This window comes from Rhipicephalus sanguineus, chromosome 1 (assembly GCF_013339695.2).
Source record: "Rhipicephalus sanguineus isolate Rsan-2018 chromosome 1, BIME_Rsan_1.4, whole genome shotgun sequence".
Lineage (NCBI taxonomy): Eukaryota > Metazoa > Arthropoda > Arachnida > Ixodida > Ixodidae > Rhipicephalus > Rhipicephalus sanguineus.
Window position 1 is genome coordinate 192,874,429 of NC_051176.1, and position 23,162 is coordinate 192,897,590.

Sequence of the window (23,162 nt, forward strand, 5' to 3'; positions counted from 1 at the left end):
GCATTCACACTGAAGACTTTCCGGTCGTTGATGTGATCAGCAACACATTGCACCGGTTGGTCCAAGACACTGAGACCGATTTTTGGCAACTACAAAAAAGCTCCAATTGTTGCAAGCCTCCTCTTCCTTTCTCTCTAATGCTATGTTCTGGCTGCCTTGCGACAAGCATTGCCTTTTTTTTTCTTTTTACAGCAGAGATGTCTTAGTCAACCCTGTGCCATCGTCGTCGTACTAGTAGCCTAGTAGGGCGGGCGTCACACAGGTCGCGTGACCAGAGTGGGAGTGAATAAATAAATAAATTGAAACGATGATAATTATGATTGAAATGGTTATGATTATGACTTTTGGTACAAAATACTGGGAAAGCAATTTGCATTTCATTATTAGATTAATTAGGGAGACATTAACTTTATTAAACCAAGGCAAGGCAAAGCAATTTCCAATTTCGTTATTTACTTTAATTAGAGACTTACATTAATTATATAATAAACTATGACAAGGCACCTGGGCATGTAAGAGGGTCATGTAGATAACAGGGAGTGCACACTTGGCAAGATTTCAGCTGCGCTGGCGGTAAATCACGTAACGCGAGGCCTTTACTGAAACACCATTGGATGAGCCCGCAGGCCACGTGATCTTGCTTTGCCCAATCACGCACAAGCGCACGTACTTCAAGTCTAGCGGTGGACTTACGACACCATGTGATCTTCGCAACACATACACTTGTGCGCTTACAGCTTCACTGTCCGACGGTTTTCAGGGCGTGAAACTGGCCACAATTTTTTTTTCCAAGCAACAAACATCGGTCTCTCCAAATGGATTGGCACGACAAGGCCATTTTTTCTTTCCCGCGACATCGTGCGAGGTGATGGCGATCACGTGGCAGCCGGATATCTTTCAGTGCGAACAAGACTTCAATAGGGCTTTGGCCACGGCACACAGACGTGCGAATTTATGCTGCACTGTGTTTTACTCTGTCGCTGATCTTCCACCACTTTTTGCCTAACGCTTCCACTGCAATCTTCCTCCACCGATCCTCTTGCTCTCGTCTCTAAAGTCCCTAGGTTTTTTTTCTCTCTTCTAGGAAATCTAGGGACTTTACTCGTCTTTATCACTGTCTTTCATTCTCCTCTGCATTTTGCGTACACTCTCTTTCATCCTCCAATGTGCTCTGCGTTTGCTTTCTTCCATCCAATAGAACGTTCGTACGCCAACGAGGACGTTATGAAACAGGCAGAGTGGTCGCAGAGTGCAAAAGAGGGTTAGGTGGAGTGATGAAGTTAAGAAATTTGCAGGCATAAAATGAAATCAGTTCGCAAAGGACAGTGAAACCTGGGGACCGTGAGAACCCGAGGAAAATGGGAACAAACTCGTGCCCCATCACTTTAAGGGGCCCTGCAACACTGTTTCAGCACGGTCAGAAAATGCTGCCGACTGGTAGTCGAAGCTCCAGAGAACATCTGAGCCAAACGTTATAGTGCAGTATGCGGCCTGGAATTTACAATTAATTTTAAAGTCGGCTAGAAATCGTTCTCTCTTTTCTCGACAAATGATGCCATATACCCAAATGACTGCGTCATAAACCCCAAGCCCACGGCTATTGGCTTATAAGAGCATCGCGAGTTGCATAGTTACTGCGGCCGCCGCGGGATGCCGCGATGTGCCCACGCGTTCGCTCGCGATCACACTGAAGGTAAGCTGCACGTTCGAACAAAAAAAAAAAGAGAAAGTGCTCAAGGTCATGACGCACGCACTGACAAACGGACGTAGCTTCTTGCCCCCTTGTCAATCCCCCCACCCCTCCCCTCCTCCGTGCGCAGCTTTGAGTGCACTCGCTGGCACGAAAGGAGGGAGAAAGCACTTGAAGCGTGCGACAGATCCCTGTAACTCCTCTCGTACTTGACGGATTCAAAAAATTTTTATGGCAGTCGATTTGTGAGGCAATAAACTCCTTTAATGAAACCGTTCGATGGTTACTTCGAAAAGTGTTGCAGGGCCCCTCTAACGCATTTCCCATAAGAATTATTAGATAGGGCTCCACAGAAAATGCATGGGAAGCTTATGGTGGCATTAGCGAATAATGACTAGCTCGCACCCATGACTTCCTTAGTGTGTTAGGACTTGAACCTTTGGCCTTCTCAGCATGTCTGGGGGGGAGGAGGGGAGGGGGCAAATGGTTTTTGGGGGTGGTTAAACAGAAAATTTGGGGTTGTGCTAACTACGAAACTTGGGCTTGGGACAACTGCAATATAATTTGGGGGTGGGCCAATGGAAGATTTGGAAGTGTGCCCTGGGACACCACACCACTTAGAAAACTCCTGTAGAGGTTGCATAATTTTCTGGGGAAGCCAAACCCAAAAGAGAGTGGCACGAATTGAGATTACCACACCGAGTCCAATGGATCAAGGGAGGGTGGCCCAGATATTAAAAAAATAAAGCAGAAGCAATGCGGCTGCTACTATCCTGCGGTTGTTGCCCAAACTCATGCTCCAAACAACCGCAGTCTTGTCACCCCAGTGCAGCGCTTGAGCGCGGCTTTTACTACATCTACCACTCCCCAGTAGCATGGCATATTCTAGGGACCATACCAATAAAGCAAGGCTGGATGTGATGCATCCCGCCAGAATGGCAATGAAGATGACACCGTAGTTGCAGCAGAAGCACTTTACGTTATCCTAGCGCGAAACTTGTACACCAGCCTGAGAATCGAAAGCTTGTGGTGCCTGCAAAATACGACCATGGTTGAGAGTAATTAATTTGTTCGCGGGACCAGGACATGATGGCATGGTGAACGATGAAGTCCTTCTCGATGGGTGTCAAGAACAGAAACCTGCGGTCAGGATTCGTGGTCGTCTTTCGCCAGGAGCTGTCAAGGCAGCATTGGTGGGTGCCGCGAGTGTTGGAGTTAAAATGAAGATGTTTATTCTACATGATGCTTGTAACGGAACCGTTCCGAAGCACTGGTTATTCTCATTTTCTCCAGTTTGCTTACTAGGGGAAATTCCATCCATCTCATTTGTCCAATCGAGCATCAGGACTTGCCCCCATCAGCTTGAACACACCCCTAAAGGGAGAAGGTGTTTTGCAACCTCTGTCCTGCCTCCAGAAAGGGCAAAGTGGATCTGTGAGGTTCCTCCCGTCATAACCACACAAGTGAAAAAAAAAACGCATTAAAAAGTGTGAGCCCTTCCACTCTGTGGGGGTGGATGACCAGCAAAGCTGTTTAGCACACGTGATATGGCAGAGGCCAGTTTGATAAAAAGGCCGGGATGTGAACATGCCCATCAATGTTCAAACCACTGTGTGGAGTCTACTGCGATACACTGACAACGACACCACCATCGAGGTGCACGTTAAGAGACATTCATGGATGTCGGCAGGGGGGTGCAAAAGGGGTGGTTGCCCCCCTTAAGCCACACCAGAACTTGCCCCCGCCCAAGCTACACCAACACTCCTTCCCTCACCCAGCCGCGATGCAACATGGGTTTGCACCCCCCCCCCCCCCCCAGACAAAATCCTGCCAATGCCCATGCGACATTTGCTCGCTAATAAGACCACTTACAAGACAGCATTCTCCGCTTTGCGACATGCGTATGCCAAGCAAGACATTGCAAGCTCTGGCTTGCCGCACGAGCTTGTCATTTCGTGCACAATCTTCATTGGTGTTTGCTGCCCGCTGGTGCCGTTGACATTCCTGTTGCTCTTCCCTTCGTCCTTCCTTGTAGGCACGTTGATCATCGGGAGCTATGATACGTAGCCGTAGCATAGCTACTGTAAAACATAAATAGAATGTGCTACTCGGCAACTGCTGGTTTCATTTATTTCATTGTGCTCCAGTGTTGACTTTTTTCTTTATGAGTAGGCTTCACTGCAACAGGAAAGCCAGCTTACAAAGACCAAGCATACACCGATGAAAGGGAATAAAACAGCGCTTTGGACAGGACGACGTGAAGGCTGTGCCGTGTCTGTCATTTCCACTTCGTCCTGTCCAAAGCTCCATTTTCTCTTTCATAATGCACCAACCAGCCCAGTCAAGCACAGCTGCTGCAGGCTATTACACCGATCCCGTTGAAGTCAGCTTCACTTCTAAACACAAATACATTGCTGGGAAGACATTTTTCCAGGGGCAATATAAGCGGTCTTGTATCAAATTATGAAGGCCCTCCAGGACCTATTTTTTTATTTTATTAACTGTTTGCTGTTGCTCAGGTGCTCGCGTGTGTCCTGCCTGATCGCGGACGCGGCAGCTCCTGCTTTTGTTTCATCATGCTTGGATTGGATTGGATTTATGGCATTACCCTTTGTAGCAGGCGGGCATCAACCGATGCCCTGTCCTTGAACTCCAACAAGGCAAAAACAACAAAGCACACAGAAGCAGTTACACACACACTGAAACTAACTACCACGTACTGTCTGTATAAGTGCTCCACGGCGAGACGTACGACATGTCAACGAGCACACACTCTGGTCTACCACTCATTGAGTTGCTTCATGGTCGTGGCCACACCGTTAGAGCATCTGTGGGCTAAAAGCCAAGCACCTGTGGTAGGGTAGTGCCATATGGTGGTATGAGGCCCTTGCAGTTCATGACGAAGTGTTTGACTGTCTCCTCGTCCGCACCACACACTCAGCACATAACACTACCAATGCTGTCATCAAAGCGCTGGCGGTATCAATGTGGACGACTACCGACACCTCAGGGAGCCTGAGGAAACTAGCCGCGCGTTGACAGACTGGAAAAATGCAAGGACCCCTAGCCATATACAGCTTCGCTGTAAAGCAGCAAACCACACAAAGAAGCTAAGCCGTCTGACGCCATGGCGACATTGTTCGGCGGAAGATTTCAAGGGGTGGCGCATCATGCGACCATGCGATGCTCCTACGGCCACAAACGACTCTGCTAGGCGCCTCGCAGAGGCATGGCAGTGGATCCCGGCGCCTGGAGGCAATGTGCAACTAGCCCAATAACACAAGGGGCCGACCCCTACTCTGGCTCCCTTCGGCTTAGTAGCCAAGTGTAACAGCCCCTCTGTGGATTGTTCAAAGGGCAGTGATGCCGCCCCGACTCTTCGACTTCGATGCCAATGAAGGACCCCAATACCTCAGTTGTAACACTGCGGACAATGGCTGGAGTATCAACCATAGATTTCAGGCAAGAGTTCAAGGACCTCCCAAGCTCAACCTGCTCGCGGTTCATGGTTACTAGCTTGTGTAACAATGAACCGTGAGCTAGGCAAAGACGGGAAGCAGTAGCTATACTTTCGGCAGGGTGACGTGGCCCTAGCGGTTGTCATGTGATGTGCCAAGTGCCAAGTTCTCAAAAAACCAGAATCTTGTAGAAAAAAAAAAAAAGATGAGCCGTGCCACGTAGTTTTACACCCATCAGCGTGACCACAGTGATTATTATCAGGGTGCTATGCCCCTTGTTTCGTGCCTTCCACTCGGGCCGCCAGAAACTAGTCAAATCGTCCGCCATTGTGGTTGCTGGCTTTGTGCTAAGCCTGCATTCACCATGCATGTGCTCATCAACACTCACAAAACAACAAAAATTTTCTGTGCCCAATATGGGTTCCTTGTCCACAGTGCAGGATAGCAAACCGGAAACTCATCTTCTAGTTAACTTCCCTGCCTTTCCCCATTGCATTGGTGTGTGTGTATGTCATATATATATATACATGTCCCTTGTCCACAGTGAGCGAGAAGCATGGCAGTATCACAACGCACACGATAAACTGGACACGGGGACCCTCTCTGAGTCATACTCAAGTGCATTGCCATTCAGCATGCATACGTATATCATTTAAGACCGCCATGCATCATGCATGATTTTCTAACCTCCACTAAGCATGGTCCACTAACAACGGCAACGACGATACCCCCTGGTTGGAAAAAACGTTCACATGCCAACCGAAAAAACAAAAATGTTTTTTTGGTTTCGGCGCCCAGTACGGGTGCGGTGTTCACAGAGAACGAGGTGCACGGTGGTCTTTAATACATGTTGTGGGCTCAGGGCCAGTGGTCAACCGGAGCCCTCAGAGAGAACACGGAGGCAGCAACAAGAAAAAAAGTAAAGTGACCATAATGCAAGACTTCGGGGTTTGAGAGCAGCACTCGCACTGAGTGTGTTGGTAAACTTGTAATTACCTGTGAGCCATCTCTTTTTTCTCATTCGACGTATTGATCCTTGCCCCTTACCCACCGAAACCTTTCTGCACCTAACATGGTTTTGCACTGCCTCCTGGATCGGCACACCTTTGACCATACAATGATTTCATGTAATAACGTCATCATGTGACTTCATTTTATGTGAAGTCATAGCAAAGTCGCAATGACGTCATAATAATGTCACAAAATTTTGCGATCTGCAATGTCATCAAGCCGTAATATCTGATCACATGACTTTTCGCATCGTTTGTGTTGACACTGCCGCCGACTCAGTCAATCATTTTTCTCATTTCACGAGGCATCCAAGGCCTTAAAATATAACTTCACTTGAACTACAGCCATCAATTTCGTGCCAGTCTGCCGAAGTGTTATACTAATTGATGTTTATACTAATTTCTACTAATTATATCACTCCAATTTTAATTGATCACATACCTCAATGCCCTCTCTATCATACTCAATCCTTAGCGTAACCAAATCCATCCCTTTTATATATTTTATTTTTATCATGGTTTTCGGACAATTTCCACCGGCGCTGACAGGGTAGTCTAGAAGATAGCAAAGAATATTAGGTACTCTTGCCACTAAAGACACCTTTACTGGTTAAAGACCCGGGCCAGAGTGCTTGGCTGTCGTGGCGAAGGGGGGCGCCGAGCATGAGTGCGCCCTAGAGTCACTGTATATGCTACCTTTAGGTAGCAGAGTAGCGCATAGGTCCGGCTAGCAACCACAGCTATGCGGTGAAGTCGCACTCCATTTTTGCAGGCGACATGCCTACCGCGTCGCCGATAAACATGTCTGGCGTGTCGAAGGCTGGCGATAAACATTGCCTGTCGATGACTAGTGTTAATTGAGGGAGCTGCAGCGGCGGCGTCGAGAAATACAAAAATTGGCCCGAGCGTCAGCTTCTCCGCAATGCATGGTTGCTAGCGGCGTTTGGAAAACAGATGCGCAACTCTGCTACTTAAAGGTAGCATATACAGTAACTCTAGTGCGCCCCAGGCCGCATTTCATCTTTGTTCCATTACAAGCTTGGCGGCAGCCACGACCCCACAATGACATGTGCTTGCGCATGACTGAGGGAGGGTCCCCATGTCCAGTTTATAGTGTGCGCCGTGAAACCGGCATTGGGCACCAAAAGGTCAAAACTTTTTTTTTGTGTGTGTGTGTGCTTGTGTTTTAATCTGCGCTTAAACAACCCAGGGAGACATCCTGGTGCACTGCATTCTGCACACGAACTAAACATTCGAAATCTCAAACAAGGTCATGGAGTGGCAGGCAGTCGTCTCACGTGCGGCAGCGATGATGGTGCTCCAGCGAGACGCTTGGAAGTACAGCATCAGCTGGAACAGGTTGTAGCCCATCAGTGTAAGGCACACGGCGATGCACACCGTCTCCTGGGTGCGCTTCCCTGCGAAACAGATTACACTCGGGATTACAAAACAGAGACGGAAATAACGTGCCAAGTAAAAAGGCAGATAGAGGCGGGCTGTGGTCGCGATTGCAGCGTAAGCAACAAAAGTGCAAAGGCGTCATTGACTACGGCACACGTGCTACAGTAACCACATTACATGCTCTGGCTAAGCTGGACAAAGTTCCTCGTTTTAGGCAGGATCCTTGGTCAATGTGCGACTTCCGTGTCCAAGAACGGTCTAGGCACAGTAAAAGTCCGCTAATTCAGAAAATTGGATAATTCCTGTGTGTTCTCAGGTCCCGGAAGGCATACGTGTTGTTTAAAGGGACACTAAAGGAAAATAACAATTTATGTGAGAGTGAAAGCTCAATGTATGACAACGTCTAAAACGGCAATATTATCAACAGCAGTGCCCTACTTACCGACAAATTAAGCGAAATGTATCACACGATGAGCGCCACGAGCGGCACATTTTGGAAATGATCCCGATGACGTGAGAGAGTTTGACTACAATTAATCACTCGTGATCGAACTAGCTGCAATAAAAAAAGAACCTTCCGTGCATCAAGAGACATAATAAAATGCTGCTTGTTCGTTTCTGTTTGATTCATGGAAAAAAGAACCTCTTTGGCGTTGGCATGGGGAACGGCGCGCGTGGTTCAAAGGTTCCGTTTTCGCCGAACTGCGCTTCTCCGGGCGCCCTGCTTCGCTCACGCGGTCGCGTCTCAGTGGTAGTTTCGATATCGCATACTGCCGCATGTGTTTTGCGCGCTTGTGAAAGTCGCTCTGACAGAAAGTTCCACAAAATACCGCATGCATGTGATGTTGCCGGATGCCCGAATGGCACACGCCGTCAGTGCACGCCGCCGCGCAGTAAAGGCGGGCAACGTTGGGCACGGCAGCAGTGACGTGAGCAACACCGCTTTCAGGCGGGTGATTTGAAGTGCGCTAAGGCGATGCGGACCACTAAAACGTGATTTTATTTCAAAATAAGCAGTTCCTTGGCACAAAAGTAGTACTACGAGGTTTCTGGACCGTTATTTCAACAATCAACGTCGACTTAATATTTGCTTAGTGTCCCTTTAATGGCATCAAACTCTCGTTAACTTGGTCGTATTTGGCCACATCCCGGTTAATTAGGACGATCGGCGGAGCGCGCCAAGCACGAAGCGCCGGCAATGTGCGACGCAAAGAAACGAAAACGGCCTTTCTGAATAATCGAAACGGCTGCGGACCTTCAGAAAGGCGTGGTCACCATCCACAATCGCGTTGTTGGTGTCTAAAGGCCCGAACACACGTACGCGTTGCAGCGCGTCAACGCGTGACTTTTTGACGCGGCGTCGCGCCCTCTCCCTGTGGAGAGGGAGGGCGCGCAGCTTCGCGTAGCCGCGCGCCCTCTCTCCCCATAGGGAGAGGGCGCGACGCCGCGTCAAAAAGTCACGCGTTGACGCGCTGCAACGCGTACGTGTGTTCGGGCCTTAAGACTTCAGCGGCTGCGCCAAACTTTTACTCGGCGCACGCAAACTGCGTGGGCGCTATCGATGTTGTGGTTCAGGAGAAAAGAAAAAAGGAACTTATTTCTGCAGCCCATAAGGGAGCACGGCGCAGTGCCAGGTTGTGGTGGCAATTATATAAGACGGTATGGCGCACTAATAACCACAAGAAACACACAGAGACGGACGAGGATTAGTGCGTCTTATATCATGGAATACCAACTAGCCCAATCATCCACCCTCCTATGTGGTGGCAACCGACAAAGCAAGCAAGGACGCGACGGTGCAGTCCTCTCCATAACCGGTTCTCCGCTCACCTACTCAACTCCCTCACCACGCTGGGAAGAGAAAGGCGAGGATAGCGAACAGTTGGGATTCACACCATTCACACCGCTTGGTTGTCTTCCTCTACTGCGCGTACACGCGTCCCAACAGGATCAAAGCCTCAAAGCTGCCACAAGCAGTAGTTTCGTTTTCGCCGCATGCGTTCAGAGCTGCATAGTCGCAATCCATGATCATGCATTAGCTAGCCAGGTTTATTCAGCAGCAGATGCGGTGCTCAGCAGTTTCCTGTCCACTCTGAGCCAGGCCGCGCGCGCGCCTTCAGAACTGCGTGAACGCTATGATCGTGCCTTTAGCGACTACAGTTTAGTCCACAGAGGATGCGGCACTCAGTAGCTTCATTTTCACTTCGGGCAATGCCCGCGCAATGCCACAAAACTAAAGCAGGGTGGAAGCTGTTGAATATGAGCTTCAGCCGCCGTCCGCATGCTAGCATAAAGCTCGCTTGCTACATTGCGATGGTTGAACGATCCAGGGGCGTAGCCAGAAAATTTTTTCGGGGGTGGGGAGGGGGTCAACCATACTTTATGTATGGTAGTGGGTGCGTATGTATGTGCGCGTGCATACAGGCTGTTTTAGCTAAAAAGCAACAAGTATTAAAAAATAAAACATAGGTGCTACGCATCTCCAATTAGTGCAGTATTGTTCTGGGCCATACAGAGCACGTCAGAATATTTTTTATTGCGATAGCAATTATATGGACAGTCTCGGCTGGATTTTGCCGTCGCCGTCATGCACCGTATATGTATAAGTATGTATATATATATATATAAAAGCCCCAAAGAAAAATAATTCAGAAAAATGCTTCCGAAGCGCGGAATCGAACCAGGGACCTCTTGTTCCGCAGCGAGTGGCGCTATCCACTACGCCACGAAACGCAGATCCTCCACGTAGCTAACGGCGAGCGTTATATACATACCCTTTACCGCTGGACGGACTCAAAGACGGCAGGCGATAATAAGCTTTCTTCATTACCAGCGAGATGGCGCTAGCAGCGCGACGGGCGCATTTAAAAGTCGTCGTCGAGCTCGCTCGCTTCTTATATTTGCGCAGCGAGAACATTGCCCTTCCGTTGTCTGCTCGCGCGGTTTTCTCGCGGTGAGGGGAAGAGGAATGTTTCACGCTTTCACCGTGATGTCCGCGCTCATGTTACCGAGCGTACGAAAGTCACTCGAGCTGAAGGGACGCCGCTAAACGAACAAACAGAAGATGAGCGCGAACTATCAAGTGTCACAGCTCGACAGTTGAAGCACGCTAGTTTCCTTCGCTGCTTCGGCCGCCTTTGCAACAGGAACGCTGTTCAAACTGAGAGTATCCATTGGCGAGCCTCACTTCGTATAGCATTAATTTCTTGCTATCGCATTCATTGCTTCGCCCTTGCGGCGAAACTGTGACTTTTTTCAATCCGCCAAGCTCTGTAATTAACAAAGATTGCTTAATGAACTTTTTAAATAGTAACTCTAGACAAAAGTTTTCATTACAAATGTAGCGCTTGTTCAGAAACATCGAATTTTTTAATCTATGCTAAATTAAATCCCCTGCTTAGATTTTTTTTCCGGCCATTCTATAAAGCGCGCGAATTTTAAAAAAATAGCTCGTGACTGCCGCCTAACGCGTGGCGCATTTAGTGCCCTCAAATGTAAGTTGAACGAATTATCAAAGGCTGCTCCGCGCACGAAGGCCGATTGAGCAGGCTACCGATGACTGCGATGGACGCTAAATGACGATAGAGGCGTACCATCTAAACAAAATAAAACAAAAAAAAAAAGATCTACGAAAGAGCGGCCGTCACGTGTGAGTGCATCTTTTATCTCGGTCCTTCATCACGCTGTCACCCTCGCCCCTTCCAATGTGTTTCTTCATTGGTGCGAAAAGAAAAGAAAAAAGGCCTACGCTGCATCAAATGCTGCCTACAGTCTCATGTAGCATTTGCTCCGTGGCTGCTGCTTTTTCGTTGAAGAATTTTGTTGTTGTTGTTGTTGAAACGGTATGCTCATTTTGTCGCTTAACGTCCATCGCAGTCCTAGATAACCTGCTCCATCGATCTTCGTGCGCGAAGCAGCCTTTGATAATTCGTTCGACTTACATTTGAGGGCACTAAAAGCGAAGCACGTTTGGCGGCAGTCACGTGGTATTTTTTAAAAATTCGCGCGCTTTAAAGAAAGGCCGGGAAAAAATTAAACAGGGCAGTTATATTAACACAGATTGAAAAATTCAATGTTTCTGAACAAGCTCTACAACTTTTGTCTTGAAAATTTTTCATTAGAGTTAGTATTTGAAAAGTTCATTAAGCAATCTTTGTTAATTGCCGAGCTTGGCGGATTGAAAAAAAATATTCTCACGTTCTATGGCTCAGAACAACACTGTGCGAATTGGAGACGCGTAGCGCCTATGCTTAATTTTTTTAATACTAGGTGCTTTTTAGCTTGAACACCCTGTATATACGCTAGTAAAATTGAAAATTTTCGGAAGCGGGGCTCGAACCCCCCCCCCCCCCCCTTGGCTGAGGCCCTGGAACGATCAGTTGCCGGCCATTTTTTCGTCGAAAACAATTTTCGTCATGTGCGTGTGGGGGTGTTCGCAGTGTTGCTGGTGGTGGCGGTACGTAATAAGGGACGGGTTCAGAGCACGTGTCTGCTTAAGCCACGGGGGTCTTGAGCCACGGTCACATTGTGAACAATGTCGCGAATGACGAAAATTGAGGCTTTTACACTGCTATTATGTAAAATAAGTGGATTTAGATATTTGTCGAGAAACTGAAAAATGTATTGACGTAATAGACACTTGTTATTGTTTTCTTGGTACTTTCGATAATTGATATTCGGTTAATTCGGACATTTTTCCCGGTCACGTGAAATCCGAATTAACGAGCTTTTACTGTAATACCTACAGGAATGTCCATAAACTTTGTGGGGCAACGATACGGCGTCCATTGTAAAAGCCTCTGTACACGCTATGAAGCTTGCCTTCCATCATCCGTGCAATCAGAGGGCTGCGCCGTCAGCACAGCCGGGGAGAAGAATGCATTATACAGAATGTCTAATATATATTTTATATACAGCTGGCGCGTCCAAAGAAATGGAGGAGTTCACAAGCAGTGTATTATGTTTACCGCAGCCCAACATAATCAACAGCGAACGCGCTAAGCCAATGAGACCGTATACTGTGCCCCTGAGGAGTCCTACAGCGCCGCTGCACGCCTGAATATTAAATGGCACAGCGAAGCGCAGCCGCCCGTGTGTTCGGCCACTGACCTGGAGCGCTCGTCACACTTACGCTGTAGGGTGAAAACTTAGGGAGGTGAAAACATCTCTGGCAAAGCATCTCATGCTCTTGAACATTTTTATACGCCTGGGTACTGAACCAATACTTTGCGCTACCGTAGATAATGCAGAAGATCACGTTTTTTTTTTTTTTTGTGGACAGATCATGTGTGCAATTTTAGTGTTACTTATTATTTTTTAGCACAAATTCCCGCAGGACTAGTGGTTCGGAAAAGAGAACTCGCACTATCGGTCAGTACCCATCGCCTCGGAGACACCGTAATCAGGTCCGTCCGCACCCTCTCCCGGGTCCGCCACCCATCTCTTGTGGGAGATGACGCGGACAGGCCACGATCTACACGATGTGAGCACCGACGGAATGGCAGCATGACCACATTGGTTGCGTCGCAGCAGCACTTTGAAACCGGAGAGACCAGGGTTTCAAATCGCCCGGATCTTGATGTAACATTGCTAAGAAGCTGAGCGCGAAGATTCTCGACATAAGCTCGAACTGGCCTCCTTGTTCTTCCATTGTTTGACGCTAACAGACTAAAAAGAATCAGCAAAAAAAGAAAAAACAAACAAACAAACAAAAAAGGTTTCCATGTAGGGGCGGCCTGAGACTTTATCCTCAAGTTCGGGTCGTCTGTTTGGTTTCTTGTGGGTTGTGCTGTAGGGTAATTAACTTGTTATCTGTATTCCGGAGTTCTCCAGTGTGCCGATGAAGGGTGTTGAACCCTTGCTACGACGAAAGTGTCCCCAGGTTAGTAGTCCAACGACATCACGCCTCATGGCATCCAAGAACCTCCTCGCAGAAAGCGTCGGTGAATCTCAAAAGGTCGAACTCGTTCTTCAACGGATGAGAAACCTGAAACATCGCATTTGTCGGCAAAGAGGCAAATGATCAGAATGTGAAAATCTCCAGCAAGGAGATGAATAGAGGGGTAAATTATGATTCATTTGCCGCTGCATTCTCGACCTGTCACGAGTGACTAGGAATCGCCTCCCAGCCTGCTGTAAATCTGGTGCGCCTTTCACGGCGGTCTGACAAGCTTTAATTTGGGCAATGCTCACTAGTGACGTCCACAACAGTCGCTGCAAGAGCCATCTCTACAGTCACACTAGCAACCGTGAACGAAATTCTTGACGTAAACACTCTGGTAGCGAACAACGAATGTGTTATATACGGCGTTCAGTCGCACTTAAGAGAAGAATCCAAGCCTCTGTTTGAAAACATCGACGGCCTTCGCGGCCTTTCTCAGAGCATCGGCTAAACCGTTTCGTAATCTTGAACCACCAAACCAACGTTGGCTCTTGCTTTTTCTTTAATAGTCATCTTCAAGTCGTGACGCGCGCTGCTCGTTTCACCGCGAGTCCCGTTATAAGCTCAGCTAGAGCCTCCCCTGAGGGAAGACTCTAGCCGAGCTTACGAAAATCACAACCACAGCACAACAGGGCATGGCGGTACGCTTCGCAGTCTGCCACAGCAGAAAAGAAAGAAAAAAAAAAAGCTGGACAGCAAATAGGCGGAGAGGGTGATTTGCAGCAGGAGTTGCATTACGGCGCAGTGTACCGAAAACCAAACTCAGCCGAGGCAGAGCGCGCGTGTCCTTCGGCAACGGAGCGCATAGCCTTCGCGGAACGGCGCACACGACGATGGCGACAGACACGCTCCGGCGCCCGGACATAGAGCTTAGCGCGCGCGCTCGCCGATCGCCTAGGACGCACGCGTGGTCCGGACAGTGCTTTTAATTAGCGGTGAGAGAAAGAGCGCAGCCTTCTTAAAAGGGGCACGCGACGAGCCCTGAACGAGTTTATCTTGCGGGATTACTCTTCCAAAACAATACTTCGGAATACGAAGGTGTTAAACGAGGGGTGGGGGGGAAGGTGAACCAGTAACCTATTCTTGAATTTCGCACACAAGCCATGGTGCTGCTTTGACGTCATGAACATGTCTATTTTCGCGCGCGATTCCGCAGCTGTTATGTAGAAAAGGCGCCCGCGGAAGTTGCCTCTGCTTTTGAACACGATGCAATAATTTACAGATAGCGAACAAGGAAACCGTATGGGCTCCTTGACGGTTTAGTAAGAGTAACCGTAATTTCATTCGTAGCGCGATACATGACGAGACGAGCTTTCGTCCAACTGTTGACGGTGTCACTATACCTTCGAACAGAACAGTGTTAAAGTCCGCAACTTCACAGGGAGCTGTGAAGACGCGATTAAGTAATACTTTATATTCATATTGACTATCTATTCAACACTTCTGAGATAACAAACGGGCAACTTCAACCCGCGAGCAGCTCATTCATATCCCGGAAAACAACGTTGCAATTAATGCTTCGTAGCGGGTGTGCCTTCCAATCAATCGTGTCGCTGCGATGTTCACATGCTGTGGCCACAATTGGCTGATTTAAGGTCCGAAAGGCATACACCATGCATCACGAGAGAGGCCATTGTGACGCAATCCGTATTGTGTACTCCACAGAGCGAACGCTCCAGATGAATAACTGAAGCTAGTTAGCCGTTGATTATTTATAGAACGAACAAAATAACTTATATATATAATTTTTTAGGGTGCATAAGTCAGACAGACAACACACACATATCTGCACAGTCACACTTCTTCGCACAATCTGATGTATGTCTTAGATAACGCAGCTAGTTCTTTGAATATGAGCGTTTGTCTTGAAGGTAATCTGTAGCCGCTTCCAGAAATACGCTTCCAGAAATCTATAGATTGGAACCACCTTCTCGCTCATATTGTACGTATTACTAATCACATTTTCCCCAAACCTTAGCTAACATTGTATAACTATAGATTTTCTGTGACACATGCTAACATTTTATACTATGAAACTTGTCCGTTTCTATTGATATATTTCTATTCAAACTATGCACTGTAATTTTCCAATGTAACAAACTTTGTATTGCACCACTGCCCTCTTTAACGGCACTGGCCTCGAGGGTATAATAAATGAAAAGGCACAGAAACTGTCACAGGCGTTAATAATGATATTAACAAAAACCAGTCAATCTATTTAAAAAAATTCGGCAGATCCCACACCTTGTGAGAATCGGTTTCATGCGAAGCAGTCAGCAAGTACTTCTATGCTGTATTTTATGGCCTTGAGCCAAGCGTTACTAGGTGGATCGACGTGTTTTTGTAAGTGTAGTAGTTGTCTGCGCATCGTGGGCTTACCAGGCACGTCGACAACACTGGCATTTAAAGGGTAACTTATGGTGCGACGTAACGTCAGCCCTCACGTTAGAGTACATACGTCAGTATTATCGAAACTAAGTGCACTTTATGGTGCAGTCATGTGAATATCATACGTAACTTTCGTTAATGTATTCCTCCAGGGTCGAGGAACGCTTCGATATAGCTTGCTGAATCATAGGATTATAAATGTAATGTTTATTAGACTGTTATAAAAGCGGAGCCAACACTGGAACCACAGACGTTAACCAGATATGACGCCTGTATCGTAGGAGTACATATGTAGTGTTTATTGCTTTCTTGTAAAATTAGATGGCCAGCACAACAAACATAATTGACGTTGCACCGACATTACGCCTGCATAGGCTGTTTTTCCAAACCAGTTTACAGACCTGGCGTGGCTCTGTGGTAGAATATCTCATTACCACGCAGAATGCTTGGGTTTGATTCCTGCTGGGATCCTAATTTTTATTCTTTGCATTCGTCGGGTCAACGCTGCCGATGTCGGTTTTTCTTAACGCTCTCGCATCTAAATTGCCAATGTCTGTTCTCGCCGTTTCTAGGTAGATATAAACTGTCCACCTGTGGCGCATACCCGTACATCGCGGCCCGTGGTAAACGGGTATGTGCCACACGTGTCTGGAGGAAAGGGTTTGACGACGTACGCGCGACAGGGTTTTCACGTTATTCCTGTCATGACCCGACAGTCATATTCGTCAAATCCTTTTACCCTCCCATGCTAATTTTGGTCTGCACCAAGTTAAGGAAATGATCACGAGAACACCCGACGTAGGCGGATAGATAGATAGATAGATAGATAGATAGATAGATAGATAGATAGATAGATAGATAGATAGATAGATAGATAGATAGATAGATAGATAGATAGATAGATAGATAGATAGATAGATAGATAGATAGATAGATAGATAGATAGATAGATAGATAGATAGATAGATAGATAGATAGATAGATAGATAGATAGATAGATAGATAGATAGATAGATAGATAGATAGATAGATAGATAGATAGATAGATAGATAGATAGATAGAAACGCTCGAAGTGCCAAAGGTTCGCTAAGAAATGCTTCGCATTTAATAATTAATGAACAGTTATAAATTAGTGTATAAATAATAGATGTTAGATGAACCGTTTAAAGTGCAGAAAAAGCAAGCCAGTGCTCTTAGCACGACTTTTTCCAATAACAACTGAAGGCTTCTTCGTGCAATTTTCCAGTCATATGTTCCGGACACGTGTTGCAAAATGCATTGCTGCTCTAGCGGACAGGTTCGCGTACAATATATTGCAAAGCGCAGACACATAGCTGGAAGGGCGGTACATATATCGCTGAAAATAAGAGTATTTGCATTACGCTTTGGGGGCACTCATACAGTTGCTGCTAAATACCCGTTGCAGGCGCTGCAGAAGAAAGTCGTGTCTTATTGGACTTATTCTGCTGACAATGGTATGGTCACTTGCTCGACGCTGTCTCTTTTCACTAGCATGCTGTCTGAAGTCATCTCATTAAATAAAAAAAGGAAGAAAACGCAATTTGCCAGAATATTTACTAGGAATGCTGTGGATGAGTCAGAAGCAGAACAGCATGGCTGCCGTCGCAATTGGCAAGCAACATTAGAAGGTGCGGAAGGAAAAATAGGAAGATATCGCTCAAATGTCAGTGCTTCACTCGATTACTTGAGCCATCCTGTTTCTATTTACCACCGCCAGGTTCATCGTTATCACTTTACTATCTTTAAACCTCAGGGTCTTTGACAGCGCAGTTATTGAATTGTCTACCTCCGCAAGTATGCTTTGACGTAACAACACAACACGCTGAATATTTGCTGCATCGTTTGCAGATGCTACAGACGAATAGTCATCGACAAATTTCCTCCTTTCTACACTGCGTTCCGGAAATTAAGTACCCGTAGACAGGTTCAAGCAGCACAACTTAGCTCTTTGAATGAAGATAACACTTCTCGCTTTTTATTTCAGCTTTTGGTGTTTCACGTAGCTCTATAGCTGTCACTTCCTCGATCGCGCCAGTCCGCTATACTGTTTCTCCATTTAATTTACATTTACCATTTATTCTGCCGCCGCACACACACACACACAACCATATATACAGGGTGTCCCAACTATCATGCAGCATGATTTAAAAAAGGGGAAACGGCGTTACGCGATGCAAACCTAGTGCATATTGTTCCCAGTAGACTGGAGTAGCCACCACTAATTTTTCCGTTAATTAGGTATAATTAATTAGTAGTCATTATATTGATAACTGTACAAGTATTCACGCAATTATCAAAATATGAATGAGGTATATGTAGTCATGTTCAAATGACATATAATTGCGCTATTTTCAACAACGTACTAATTGCGTGCTAATTTTTTCTGGATGATAAAGAAAGCCCGCGAAATATGAAAAATAACACGTGAGAGAGAGAGAGGGAGAACAACTTTATTGAGGTCCGTTACAGGCGTGGGGAAGAGCATACCCCGCGCCCACCCGCTACCACCCGCAAAAGAAAGCAGCGCCCTCAAATGAGCTTACTGCAAGCAACCGCTTTGCCTGTTGTCCGTTGCCAGAGGCAGCGTTTCGTCCTTTGGCAAGGGTACAGGTCGGGCGCCAACATGCGCCGCAATCTTGCAGGGATTGATTCCACTCGACTGTAACGGCACTATCATTATCCAGATCTCACGACAAACTGTTCTCATTGATAACGCGACAGGAGCGCCTTTACGATTACGGCCTAAGATCAAAGCGGCGCGTTTCTTCGGCCGGGGAATGGCAGATAGGGCGGTCCATATTTTTTTCGTTCTGCATTTCTTCCTTTGTACTGGCTACCTCACAGTGAGCCTGTATGAGGGCGCAGCTTCCTGATGCGCGCAACAGTCTAGTCACCTGTCACTTTTCAGATTTCGCGCGCTTTCTCTATCAACAATATCAACCGAAAAAAAAAAATATGAACGCGCAATTAGTACGTTGTTGAAAATAGTGCAGTTAGATGTCACTTGAACATGCCTACATATGCCTCAGTGACATTTTGATAATCAGGACAGTACTTGTCGAGTTACAAATATAATAGTGACTAATTAATTGAACCTCACTAACAAAAAAAATAGTTCTGGCTGCTCCAGTGTATACCGTATTTACTCGAATCTAGGCCGGCCCCGATTCTAAGCCGACCCCCGAAATTCGCAAGGCCAGAAAAGTAAAAAAACCTATTCATTGTACTCGAATCTAAGCCGACCCCCCCACTTTCGCACATCGTTTTTTCGAAAAAAACATCGGCTTAGATTCGAGTAAATACGGTACTAGGAACAATAGGAACTAGGTTTGCTTTGTGTAACACCGTTCGTCTTTTTTTTTTTAATCGTGCTGCGTGATAGTTGGGACACCCTGTGTGTGTGTGTGTGTGTGTGTGTGTGTACACACACACACACACACACACACACACACACACACACACACACACATAGTCTGCGATAAGATAGGCTATACATAGCTGCGTCGCATCTTCGTTGGTCCAATGTTTGTGAATTCCGAACGAACGAGGCATTCACCCGGCTTGACTGTCTCTTTCAAAGCCACATTGCAAATGCGTATGCAGCGCAGCTCACAGCCATAACAAGTAGCTTTCTCTTTTCATGTGATTTTGCATGTGGCGAAATCAGCTGTGCTATTCTATTCAACTGGAACATTTAAAGTTTGCATTAGAGTGTTGCACGTGACGTTTTCGAATGTGACGCACATTTTACATAACTTAGGCATTTACGCAAGTGATTAGTAATTCGGGTAATTAACTTTCACCGATGAGGCACTCAATTCTAACAGAAAAATTCACTAGTTCGCGCAGAGCTGCGGCTGTACGCATCAAGGCCACTGGGAGGGGCCTATATACGAACGAACCATACTTAATGTATGTACGTGCGTGCGTTTGTATGTGTGCGTGCATATATATACACATGCAAATTGAAATTTTTCGGAGGGAGGGGGAGGGGTTCCTCCAACCCCTCCCTCCCTCCCTCCCCCCCCCCCCTTCCTCCCCAGGCTACGCCACTGCCTCAAACGTACTTCGAACGAATTATCGCTGCAGACAGGATGCGCGAATAGGCCGTAAGCGACGGTGATGGATCGATCACAACCACATTGGCCTCCACTTTGGCAAGACAACTTGCTTGCGAGCGATGGCACTATGACAACTGCTGTGACTCGATCAGTGTTTCTGCCGAAAGTGTTTATAGACGAGGAAGTGCAGCGGTGCGAAGTGTCCGAGAAGATTGGTCGAGGCCATCGCCTCAGAACCATGAGCTGTCTGCGGTCTGGTGGTCCGCAAGCACTACCACGGCCGCAGGATGCAAACACCATGTGCGCTTGCATCCAGCGGCCGTGGCACTAAATATCCAATTGAAACTTGTTTCAATGCAGAAACACTGTTGCACGCCAGCCTGACTAAACACGTGGTACATTGATTAGCCTTCGCCTGTTTGCTCTGGATCGGCGATTGAACGAACGAACGAACGAACGAACGAACGAACGAACGAACGAACGAACGAACGAACGAACGAACGAAAAACTATTTATGCCTCTTTAAGGGGAAGGAGGCAAGAAGGAGAGACCAAAAATATGCCGACAACAGCTGCCTCAACGTGCCTTCATGGAAAAATAAAATCGATTAGAGACTTCTGAAAACACTACGTGTAATTCACCCATTGAACATTTTGAATTCAAGAGTAAGTAATCGAAGATAGCTTTTTATAATAGTTTCAGCTGATTGTCGCAGCAAAAGTGGACTGAAATCGCGTACCTTTGATTGAGAAGACACCATTCACTGGAGTGGAGCCTGGTGGATGATATCGTGAACAAAAGACCTGATCAGTAGGGACATGCATGCAGGATGAGGCATGAACGAACTGACCCTGTATTTTGCGCGCGCTGCGTTCTCGTGGTAAACGTTCACCTATCTCGTTCGGTTTGTAAGCTTTGGAAACAGTTCATTCATATTCACATTAGCGCGCGCTGTGAAGTGAAATTTCTGTCACGACATGACGATTATAGTTATTATTTCTTTGTTTTTTGGCACACCTCGTCGTACGCACGGATGAACAGGATGCCGCACGTCGGAAGTCGAAAGGGCCCGGAACAACTATATACTTATTACTTACCGCAGCTTGCTACTCATGTGCGACGCAGCGTCGCTCGACGGTATGTATACGTTTGAAATATCTTGTTTCACAGCCACCCCTCCTGCCATGTAGCCTACGACGTCAATGCGAAGTCGTTCACCCTCCTTTAACCTCGCACTTAAATCGCACGGTTTGCGGACGAAAAAAAAGAAAAACATTGGCGAAGCTTTCACTAAGCCGCGCAAGGCTTGAAACAGCGAAACTGGACGATTCCGAGGGCTAATCTGGTTGCTTCTAGGTTGTTTCTAGGCCTTAGCTAGGCGATGCAGGTTCCAGATTGCTTCTATAAGTTGTTGCCAGGCTTTAGCTAGGTGATGCTAGGTTATTTCTACGTTGATTCTCAGCGCAGAGGTTCGACTTAAACCACAGACAGTCAGAGACACGACACGGTTGTCCTAACTGATGATGATGATTAATAAGTTTTTGTGGCGCAAGGGCCAAGGTTGGCCAAAGAACGCGATGTCTTTTGGTGTGGTGTTATTTCATGATGGGGTGTAACATGGCTGCATAGAGGCCCTAAAATCACGTGCTATATCGAAGCGTTTATATATATATATATATATATATATATATATATGTATATATATAATTTTTTAAAGAATATTCCTGGCTATCAGTTAAAATATATGAGAAGTCACAGTGAAAAACATTAACAACAATTATTCTGAGCTTTCGGCCGGGGACCGGCCTTTATCAAAGATGACATTATGACGTTGCGTTGGGGTTTAAGTACAAATTGTCGCAACACAGACACAGATGCATACATCGTCGCGATTCGTTGGAACGGGCCAAGGGGAGGGGCCAAAACAACAACCGCAAAAAAAGAAAACGAAAAGAAAGTGAGAGAGGGAGAGACATACATACTGACATACGGTGTCGCAATTTGTTAGAACTTGACAAGAGGCGGAGTGAGAACACACAAACAAGAAATAAATAGGAAATAGACAGGGCGAAAGAAACAGGGCTACGTATGTGGCTCGGGGAAAAAAAAACAAAAAAAAAAACAAAACGGTTAACGAGTGAACAAGGCAAGCACGCGATTACCGCGCTAGAAGGGAAGGTCCATACACTTCGGGACGAAAGGGAAAGGGCATCCCCTCCACTTGCTTTCATCCTCGCCCTCGTTTTTCCCTGAATTGATATCAGCTTCGAAAATGACAACTTCGATGGTGAAAGCAAGCAAGTGGGGGCGATGCGCGCTCGCACGAGCAGCCAAACTCTCTCCCGGTAACTCGAAAGTACGCTGTGATCGGCGCCGCTGTACAACCTTGTAGAGCGCTCGGCCACGCGCTCACGTGATGCAGCTCATACTGAGCGCGATAGTACCTTCCTTGTGTGTCGTGTCTGCATTGCGCCAAGCAATTCTTTTTGCCAGGATGCAGGATAGGCGGAATGAGGGCGTACATCAGACATTTACTTCAACAAATGAGCCATTATATGTAACCTGCATACACACACACACACACATACAAGCGTATACACATACATATATCTATGTATATATACATATATATAATCACGCACATACGTATATATATACACACACGTACGCATCTAAAACAACAACCGATGTTCAAGCGACTGCCAAAGGTTTACAAGGTTACATCATTTGTACACGGAGGAAGGAGCACGCACGCCGATTCACAAAGCAATGATAATGAAATGACGAAAACAATATTAATGAAGGAAATATGTGACTTTCTACACCCATAACCGTAATCACGTACACTGCAGAAATGAAAGGGATATGCATTCTTCAAATTCTGCATTCCGAATCTACACACGAGTTTTTTGGGCATCGGTCACTTAGTTGCCCGCGGAATTAAATTTTTCAGGTTCGTTGCAGGCCATACACGATAGTCGGCCTATGCTTTCATTTATGCCACCAGAGACACTGTTGAACTTGTGAATCAGGTACGATTCCCGAGCTTCCCGGTCATAGTGTGTATTGAAATTGGATTGAAGTACCGCAGCAGAAAATGTGTGGAAGGGGTGGCCAAGGTTATTAACATGTTTGGAGATAGGAAGGTGCGGTAGGCCTTTACGTGTGCTCTGTGGTTGTTTATTCTCATC

The 23,162-nt window shown here is 46.6% G+C and overlaps 1 protein-coding gene across 1 annotated transcript in view; it reads right to left on the bottom strand.

Annotated features, from left to right (window-relative positions):
* The window catches only part of LOC119404683 (plasmanylethanolamine desaturase), a 102,899-nt gene that overhangs the window by 18,486 nt on the left and 61,251 nt on the right, over positions 1 to 23,162 (bottom strand). The window contains exon 2 of the mRNA XM_037671299.2: positions 7,457 to 7,576. Coding sequence (XP_037527227.1) covers positions 7,457 to 7,576 — 120 coding nt within the window. The remainder of the gene's footprint in view (positions 1 to 7,456; positions 7,577 to 23,162) is intronic.